Source organism: Gnatocerus cornutus, chromosome 6 (genome assembly GCF_029298725.1).
Source record: "Gnatocerus cornutus isolate USDA-ARS CGAHR chromosome 6, icGnaCorn1.1, whole genome shotgun sequence".
Classification (NCBI taxonomy): Eukaryota; Metazoa; Arthropoda; class Insecta; order Coleoptera; family Tenebrionidae; genus Gnatocerus; species Gnatocerus cornutus.
Window position 1 is genome coordinate 5,126,826 of NC_142238.1, and position 9,204 is coordinate 5,136,029.

General features: G+C 39.4%; 4 protein-coding genes across 7 annotated transcripts; 2 read left to right on the top strand and 2 right to left on the bottom strand.

Moving 5' to 3' along the window:
• Nucleotides 1-278: 278 nt before the first annotated feature.
• On the top strand, nucleotides 279-889 carry LOC148172317 (INO80 complex subunit C). Its single transcript, XM_088038386.1, has one exon. It carries the CDS (start codon nucleotides 384-386, stop codon nucleotides 741-743), a length of 360 nt encoding a protein of 119 aa, XP_087894512.1. The 5' UTR covers nucleotides 279-383; the 3' UTR covers nucleotides 744-889.
• LOC148172318 (cytokine receptor-like factor 3) lies at nucleotides 803-2,414 on the bottom strand. Its single transcript, XM_088038384.1, has 4 exons — nucleotides 2,070-2,414; nucleotides 1,739-2,023; nucleotides 1,260-1,691; nucleotides 803-1,211 (listed from the first exon to the last, which is right to left on the bottom strand). The coding sequence occupies exons 1-4, from the start codon at nucleotides 2,289-2,291 to the stop codon at nucleotides 876-878; spliced, it is 1,275 nt and encodes a 424-aa protein (XP_087894510.1). The 5' UTR covers nucleotides 2,292-2,414; the 3' UTR covers nucleotides 803-875.
• Nucleotides 2,415-2,652: 238 nt separating this feature from the next.
• LOC148172319 (uncharacterized) lies at nucleotides 2,653-5,648 on the top strand. 4 transcript variants are annotated; one of them, XM_088038380.1, is made up of 8 exons: nucleotides 2,654-2,745; nucleotides 3,307-3,421; nucleotides 3,471-3,577; nucleotides 3,801-3,927; nucleotides 3,978-4,412; nucleotides 4,463-4,775; nucleotides 4,821-5,098; nucleotides 5,150-5,648. In XM_088038380.1, the coding sequence occupies exons 3-8, from the start codon at nucleotides 3,472-3,474 to the stop codon at nucleotides 5,418-5,420; spliced, it is 1,530 nt and encodes a 509-aa protein (XP_087894506.1). In that variant the 5' UTR covers nucleotides 2,654-2,745; nucleotides 3,307-3,421; nucleotide 3,471; the 3' UTR covers nucleotides 5,421-5,648. The 4 variants fall into 4 exon arrangements, with proteins under 4 accessions (XP_087894509.1, XP_087894506.1, XP_087894507.1 ...); XM_088038381.1 differs by having other exon boundaries at nucleotides 4,821-5,092; XM_088038382.1 differs by having other exon boundaries at nucleotides 3,990-4,412.
• Nucleotides 5,649-5,725: 77 nt separating this feature from the next.
• On the bottom strand, nucleotides 5,726-8,803 carry LOC148172320 (E3 ubiquitin-protein ligase UHRF1-like). Its single transcript, XM_088038379.1, has 9 exons — nucleotides 8,462-8,803; nucleotides 8,117-8,412; nucleotides 7,926-8,069; nucleotides 7,610-7,782; nucleotides 7,377-7,563; nucleotides 6,885-7,328; nucleotides 6,554-6,836; nucleotides 6,180-6,506; nucleotides 5,726-6,133 (listed from the first exon to the last, which is right to left on the bottom strand). The coding sequence occupies exons 1-9, from the start codon at nucleotides 8,618-8,620 to the stop codon at nucleotides 5,978-5,980; spliced, it is 2,169 nt and encodes a 722-aa protein (XP_087894505.1). The 5' UTR covers nucleotides 8,621-8,803; the 3' UTR covers nucleotides 5,726-5,977.
• Between the last annotated feature and the right edge of the window lie 401 nt (nucleotides 8,804-9,204).

A 9,204-nucleotide genomic window follows, 5' to 3' on the forward strand; every position in this document is an offset into this window, starting at 1 on the left:
TAGTGAGTTAAAATCGGCTAGACATTAAACTGTAGTCCAAAAACCAAGAGCCATTGCAAAATTTCAAGAAAACCGGAATACATATTAGGTGATTCACAAAATCAATAGCGCAATAATTTTTTAACAGTCTTGTGAAAGTATGCAGTAATTTTTATTAAAAAAAAATATTACTGTTGTGGTGTTAATGTTAAAAATTAAAAAAAAAACAGGAAATTTAATTTCGCGCCAAAAAATTTAAATATAAATTACTGTCACTCAAATCACCTTCAGAACTCCAGTGGAATTTCTGTGCTTCGTAAACATAACCTTACTTCAAACCAAACGTCAAAAGATGAGAAAACACTAAACTTTTCATATTAAACCATTAAATTATCCACCGAAAAATGAACCTAGACGATTTGAAAACAGAACCCCGACCTTGTTTTAAATCGGCTTCGTTTTCTCACACCTCCAAAATCAACGCAAAGAAACGAGCATGGAAATCGTTGAAACAAATTATCTCCGCTGAAAAAGCTCTCCCATGGCCTGAAAATGTGGTTCATTACAGTTCCATCAATGCACCACCTTCGTTCAAACCGGCTGAAAAATTCTCTGATCTTTCTGGATTACCAGCTCCATACACAGATCCTCAAACTAGATTAAGGTTTGCTAATAAAGAAGAGTATGGGACACTGATTGGTTTACCAATGGATATAACTGCTGGATATTTAGCTTTGCGGGGAGCTAGCAGTATCGTGGGATGAATGGACGAACTGTATTTTATTTATTACATCATATAATAACATGTCAATTATTGGCAATATTGTGGAAAAACGTAATTGTTTTTATTAATTTTTATTTACATTATACAAAAACTGTAACAATAAGTCAATAAATTATTCAACCATAATTTTAGTACCTGGCGATTTTAACAAAGCAGCAAAATATAAATGATCAGTTTTACCAATGTGCCAATCATAAGTTACTTGTTTATCACAAGTATCAATGTTAACTCTAACTTTGTCTCCTTGGATCAACTCACACATGAAGCATATTTTTAAGCCTTTTGCAGCTTGAGGTAACTTTGTAGCTTTTTTTATTCCATCAACATAAATTTCTCCTGTAGAATCAAGAGCAAAGTAGCTGTGATCATCAGATTTGATTGCTTTTACATCTCTTGAGTTACTGGCGATTAAACCAATAGTTGAACACTTCTGGTCAAACTCCAAATACTACAAATAAAATATTAGTGAATGTCAAGATAACAAAGTAGAATTTACAGTAAACTCAGCAGAGTAACCAACTGCAAACTGTGGACCATTAGAGAGCAGCAAAGATGGCGAGTCTATGGCAGGAGTGGCGATTTTATTCTCATTCGCTAAGACAAAGTCTTTATTGTCAGCCCATGAAAAAGACTTGATGGAGGTTGAAGTTACATGAGGTAAAGACCAAGGGCTCCATTCACTTGATCCTTCAAACTTGCAGCAAACTCTAAAGGAGTAAAGTTGGTTGGCTTGTAACTCTTTTACTAGAAATTGACTTTCTGAACCTATGTAGCAATCAGAGAAATTTACTTTAAGGTGTTCTTGACTGAGAACATCACCAAAAGCCTTCTGTAGACGGAATTCTTGGATATCTACACAACGCTCGTCGTTCTCCACACTCTGCCATTCAACCAGAATTGCTCCAGGCTTCTCTACAGTTTGACTGATCTGTAAAAAAAGTCTCAGTGGGTTTTTTTAGTTAGCACACAAAGTACTTGAACTGGAGCAATCTTGAAGACCTCCCCAAATTGGGAACACAAATCTAACAACTCTGACTCCACATCAGGCTCATGCTGGAATGAAATATAAGGCACTTCTTTCAATTCAGGTATCTCAGGAAGACTTCCTAAAAAACTTGAGTTTTGACTAAATTCTTCTACATTTTTACTACAATCGTTTAACAAAAGTTGGCCCTCTTGAATTAACTTGTGCGTCTTTTCAATTCTTCTAGAAATATCAGCCCTACATTCTTCCAAGGGCGTAATACTCTGGAGCTTTGTCTATAAATAGAAGTTGTTGACGTGTTAAAAATAAGCGGGTACCTACTTCTTGGACCCTTTTAATAAGATCATTCTTCCGTACTAATAATACTTGAGTTAAAGTTGTTAATAAATTGCTAAAAGTCGTTTCAATGGTCCTCACAGTTTCATTTGAGGAAACATGGATTTGTTGCTCGGCGTTTTGGATCATATTGTTGAGATTCTTCAGACGAGTTAAATACGAACTTGCCGCTTTTAGAGTTTCGGTAACTTCCTTGTTATCAGACATTGTTTATAAATAAATAAAAAATTATATGGTAATGACAGTTTTGATAGGTTATTGATAAATTGACGTTTAATGACAAGTGACAGATATTCGATGACGACACCTAGCGATAGTCACGTGTGATGCTGCAAGAAAACTTTAAATGTGAATTTCGTAATTTTAAATTGACTTCATTGAGGTGTCACGGGTTTAAAGAGGTATTAATTTTTAGTTGACAATGTTTGTTTCCCTCTGCTAACTGCCGGGGGTGGTTTATAAGGGGTGAAAGGCGCTTCCTGGGCGCATCTGCGCAAGGCGCACAAATTTGTGTCGCTGTCGACAATAGTCGTCATGTCTTCGTAAAGCGCATGAAAAATTGAAAAATTTCGCAAATTCTTTTGAAGAAATAATGGTTTTTTCGCTTCAATCCTTCGCTCAAACGTTTTTGAAACGAATGTGATAAATTTCGTTTGGAAAAGTAAGTGAAAATGTTTAGTGATAAGCCGTGATTTTATGTGTATTGATTTTGGGTTCGTTGTCCTCGTGGACGGTCGCGTATCTGGCGCGGGAAATTCAAACTTGTCGGATCGATCTGTAATCGCGCGGTTTCTACCCGGACTTGAGTGACTTATGTGTTCTATTTTTATTGGTGCGGTTCGACTTTTTCGGACAGTCCGAACTGGAGAGTGTGACGTTAACATTACTCTATTTTTACAAAATTCCGCACAAGAATACACTCCTCTCCATAGATGGAATTTTCACGTTATTTAGATCCACTTTCAGGTCCTGTTGCTGAAACATGGATGCATCTTTTTGTAACATCTAAAAGGATCCATCCTGTCATTTCTGTTTGGATGTATGCTTGAACACTTGTGTGATTGAATGGGAGGCAGAGTGTGCTAACAACTAACTTAATTTTCACAATGTTTTTCGATCGACTTTCCGTTATAAACCACATGGCTGTTGTTGTCGGGCCTGCCATGTGGTGCGTAACACTGGTGCTGTCGGTAACACCTGATAACGCGTGTCGTGATTCTAGCGTGGCCGTGACTTGCTCACCGACTCGCGATCGTGCCCCCACGGACCCAATCTCGGACTGTGGAAGACATCTTCATTCACAAACCTCCTCACCAACAACATATCAACCTGGATAAGTAAGGCCCTCTTTTGCCGAAAGCAAGAAGATTAAACGCTCTTTATTAGGATGTCATCGAGGAGGAGAAGTCGCAGCAGAGAACGGTCAAACAAAAATGCATCCAGCGCGTCTAAACTCAGAATGGATACCAAACCACAGACACCTCGAATTACAGGTACATGGGAAAAGAAGTTCCAGCAGGAGCACTCCAGGAGTCTTCCGTTGTTATTTCTATTTTGTCATTACATGATCAAGTCATTTCAGATTCTGCTTGGTACTGTTAGTCCAACTTAACCCATCTAATCCAACACTAAAATCATAATTATTAGTCTTTTTAGTCCAATTTAAACCAGTTGGGTTCCTCTTATTATTGTGAACTATATAAATACTGTTTTTAGATCCCAGTGTTCCAGCCGGCCGAAGACGCGAAATTGACACTGTGATGAAAAAAGCACGAGCCTCCCCCAATTCCAACGCTTATTGGGATAAAAAGTTGCTGGAAGTAGAAGCAAAAGATCCAAATAGGTATGTTAAGAGCCTATTTGCTCCACAACAGCTAGCCATTGACGCCTAAGTTTGTCTCTCAGATGGCGCCACAGCGGCTACAAGTCGCTCTACATCGACGGTTCTTCGTCCCCATCGTCGGGCCGCCGCAGCCGCTCCAGGTCTCAAAACGGGCGTAGAACGCCTCCCCGCCGCTCTCCTTTGGGACGTCGATCGCCCCGTTCGCCAGTCGGCCGCAGATCTCCTCGTTCGCCGCCGCCGCGTCGTTCTCCAGTAGGTCGCAGGTCGCCGGTCTCGCGTCGTTCACCCGTCGCATATAGCCGATCGCCCGTCGGTCGTAGATCACCGCCAACCGCCACGCGTTCTAGACCTGCTAGACCTCGTTCGCCGCCGCCACACAAAGCTTCCGGTTCTGGCCGTAGATCTGCGTCCGCTAGCTCAATCAGCAGCTGCTCCGACGACTCATGCTCGGTTTGTTCGCCGAAGAACAGACATCCCAGGTCCAGGTAAAGAAAGTTGAGCTGTTAAGGTATGGAAAACTACATTCTGTTCGTAGATCTCGTTCGTTCTCGGTGCCACGGTCTCGTGTGAAAGCTCAAGCAAAGCAAACTTCGCCAACTTTGAAGTCGAGAGTCCGTCCTAGACCGCCGTCACCGTCTCCTTCACCGCCTCGGCGCATGCCGAGACCGATGACGCCGCCTCTTGCACGTAAACCACAGAAACCGAGTTCTTCGGATCGGCCGACGGATCCGAGGAGGCAACCACCACCACCTAGACCCCGAGGTCGAACTGGAGAAGTGATTGATGTCACGGGAGTTAAACCACCTGCGAAACCCGTCAGGAAGCCAAAAGACAAAGGATCTGAACCAGTTAGTACCACACTTCCAGTGAACCCGACTAATGATTTCTCGTAGGTGTTGCTAACTAGAATTAAAAAAGAGCGAACAAAGAAACGAACGGGATCTCCAGGAGACTCTTCTGGTTCTGAAGACAGCGACACTTCTTCCACCTCTCCCATCGTCGCTACCACACGATTGACTTTATCTGAACGATTTGGTAAAATCGCCCAATGGAGTGCCGACAGGGAAAGACGCGACATCGAAAATATGCGCATCACGAAAACTGGTGGAGATCTCAAAGTCATGATCGAAGGAGAAGATTATCTCTACGGAAGTCCACCACGCAGGTACAGGTAAAACGATCCATCTTTCGCGTTTCCAGGTAATTAATTATTTCTATGCAGTTTATCGCCTGTTCCTGCTGGACATTATCCGGACGAACTCCTATCATCGGGTCCTTCAAGACTTGCCGCATGGGACGATGTAAGAGTTCGTTACCAATATTACAAAGATCTTGGATATTTAAGAGATCTTACTCTGGATGACTACATCAAATGGGAAGAATGGTGGTATAAATATCAAGACTGGCTCACAAACGAGAGGCACTACGAGCATTGGCTTAGTACTCAAAGACGGCGTAGGAAACGACTTCCGGCTACGCAAAGATTGAATTAATTTATTAAGTTAATTTTTTGAATTTGAATTTTAACATAGTGACAAAAACAATTATGTGATAAGTTGAAATTACTTGCTGCTTAATCTACTTTATTTCTGAACATAGGTAAGTATTTACATTTTTTTTTATTATGTTAGGTTGAGTTCAATAATTTATTGTATTTTTTTAAAACTGACAATGAGTTAATTTAAGAGGTGTATCTATATAAATAAATAAGGTAGCTGCCAGTTTTCGTTTTATTCTCATTTAAAACATTTTTGCCCACAAATTACACAGGTCAAAACGAAATTGTGCCATTTAACAAATTACGAAACCAACACTACAAAAAAAAAGGGGTGTGGGTATTTTTTTGCTATGTTGGTGCATACCGAATAAAAAAAATTATAAAACAGACTCAGACACAAGTTGTTTTTTATTTTGTTGGGCTATTGTCAACATTTCTTTTCTCTAAATCAGTTATTCAGCATTGATGGTCCTCGCGGTATCAATTAATTAAGAACATTGTCTTTACATAATATAAACATAAATAAAAATTATCTAAATTAAATACATACAACTAATTCGCTCGACGTCCAGCTTCATATCCCGGGAACAGCGCTATGAGAATTTTGGACAAAGTCGCATTAACGCCCATGGAAAATTTTTCCCCTAACTCGAAGCGACACCACGGACAACCGTAGATCTGTGCCCCAAACGACCTCTTTAAGCAACTCTGAAAATTAACGTTACTTTTAAGAATCAACAACTTTTCCGACCACCTTGCAGACGTTGTGTTTACAGGGAAGAGTCACTGGTTCAAAGACAACTTCTTGACAACAAACGCAAAAGAATAGATCTTCAACTTTCGCTAAAAATTTCTGTTTTCCGTCTTTTACCATCTCTTTACATTCGATCCACAGCCTTTGATTGTCTGTGTCTTGGCCTATCAATTTTTCTACCTCTTTATCAATTTTGTACGCCTCTAATTTGGGTTTCTTCTCAGATGAAAGGTTCTTTGTGATGCTGGGAGAGTTTTGATGTTTCCTTTTCGTACTTTTCTTGGTGTTTTCTTTGATTTCCTCGGCTTCTAAATGACCTGGTGGGTACTAGATAAAACAATCAGAATCACTCTTGCAATTGTCTACATTCTTACAATAATCTCAAATTCTTTTCCTCCCTTTTCCCAAGGTGCGGGTATTGGGTCATCTCTTCTAAGCAAATACCGCCACACAATAAACCCCGATTTTCCCTTCTGAGGGTAATACTTAACAACTTTATAGATGCCGTCGTATCTATTTCCATCAGCTGGGGCAAACTTTGAGTGTTTTCCTAACTTGTAGTTTCGTACGACGCGTACAGGTTTACCACTTTTCCAATCTTTGGCTTCGCCTCCGGTCGTGTCATTGAATTTAACATTACAATTCATCGCCAGAGCCCTTAAATTATTACTTCAGAACATGGATAAATGACAAAGGAGTTGTTACTTGTTCATTCTGGTCAGTTTTTGGTCACAGCTTTGCCCGTTTACACGTTTATTACCAGAGAGATCTCGTCCTCCTGAACCTGTGTAGTAAAATTCTGTTCCATTATCAATGTCGTCTTCATAACCACCACTCAGTACTAAACTATAAGCGCCATCAGTCTCGCGACCGTGAATTCCCGCCACATGGGGTCTATGGATGCCAGCTTCCGACACTTGGACTCTGAATTTCCAGCAGGTTCCAACTTCCACGCCAGGAATCGGTCCGTAATGGTCCTTTGGTACGATAGTACACTCGCTTGTTCTGCCAACACACGCCATTCCTTTTCCCCAATCACGACTGCCACCTTCTTTATTGCTAGCCATTTTCATTTTTTTCTTACTAGTTTTCAGTTTTTCACCCGCTTTTACTATCGCACTGTCGTCAGTTTTACAGTCTGGGCAGTACCTAAGAACACACGGATAAAAAATCAAAAGTAAAAAAATTGAAGTGTACCACTCAGGATCATCTGGAACTTCCGACAACGGTGGATTTAAACAACATAAATGATACGCGTGATCGCATTCGTCGCATAAAATTAAAACACCTTCGCTGTCCTTTTTCCCGCAAACGTAGCAACCGCATTCTTTACATTTTCTTGTCGAAACATCCTTACATTTATTACAATAAAGCGGTAACTTTCCTGGAAATAAAGAGTAGAGAGTTGAAGACAAAGTTTGGATGAGTACTCATTGGAATGTTTTTATCGGGCTTTGATTCGTTAAGCGGGGTTGGTTTCTCGATCCGCATGATTTCGTCGATGAATTTTACAGTGCAGTCTTCCAGTCTCGTGTGGTCTTTGCCCACTAAGAGTGCACCTTTCACCTCCTTCTTGGATACTTGGGACACCACAAAGTCGTACCTAAGAAAAAACAGGAGGAGCGTCAATTGCTAGCCAAAATGGTGAAGGTGCTGAAGCGGACGAATTCTCCAGCACAAGAAATGTTTTCAGTAGAAACTAGAGTTAAAAAATAACAATAAGAAAAGTGTAAAGAAGAGTCGTACCAATAACCACGTGTTGACGGTTTCTCTATGTTATAATTTACAAAAACTGTCATCCCAGGTTGAACTTCAGACAGTGAAAAAGTGTAAACAGCCCTTGGTCTTATATCACTAAATTTTACTTCAAATGGAGCTGTTTCCACGTTTCTGAAACACACTGCTATAATATTGTAGCCAAAACTCTAGAACCATACCTGTCCATTCTAATTTTAAAAATTAATTCGTCCTCTATGATCTCTTTCGTCTTTTTTTCAGTTAAAATCCTAACTACTTTCGCCTCAAACCACGCTCCAAGATCATAATCAATTACATCAATTTTATCTCCAATTTTATAAAAATCACTTTTGGCTTCCACTTTTTGATCCTTCTTAACATTAGGACTAGTATTTTCTTTTCCATTACCTTCTGGTTTATTATCGATCTTAATCTGTAGCTGAATCACATCATTCAATTTGATATCATAGTCTGTTACCCTGTGGTCAGGTATCAACTGCAAACCCTTAAAATAGATAACTTTTCACACAAAATTTACCACTTACCAGTTTCCCTCGGTAATACAACTTTTGATGGTTAATTTCAACGTTCAGTTTGTTACGTATCATTCGCTGAAGTTCCTTTATTAGAACAGTTTTTGATAATTTCAACACCAGATCGTTGTCCTTCGTCGTTGAGGTTACGTGTCGGATTCTTACGTGCATTCTGAATGAACTCTTACTTGATCACTTAAAAAAAATGGAGTTTATTGATTAAATCACTGATTAGAGGGATTGTGGCGACATGTTTTCAACAGATTATCTAGCAAAGTGTGAAAGGGACATTTAACTGTTTGTTTACTGTAAAAAGGCGGGAAATGGGGAAGACTACTGGATATTTTGGTGTAATATGTTGCCAACTTAGGGTAAATGAAATTTCTGTAAGGTTTTTCTTGAGTATGCAACCAAGAATACATTATAGTTCAAAGAAGAAATGTTTTAAAAATTTCTATAACCAAGTATTACTTCGTTGAGAAGCCGTTTGATGCAAAAATATTCCTGGTCAGAGTTAGAACTTAAGAAATAAATACGTAGCTGCTACTCTCTAAAAATTGAGGTCATATCACTAATAATGTCGGCAATATTTCTATCGGAAACAATAAAATTTAGTCAAAAGTCCTTCCGCAATTCTAGACAAAACAACTCATAATTTTGTAAACAAAAAGATATAAAATGGAATTACATACATGTTAAATTAGCAAAGACGCAACTCGCATTTGTTTCATTTACATACTGTTTAAAAAAAATAA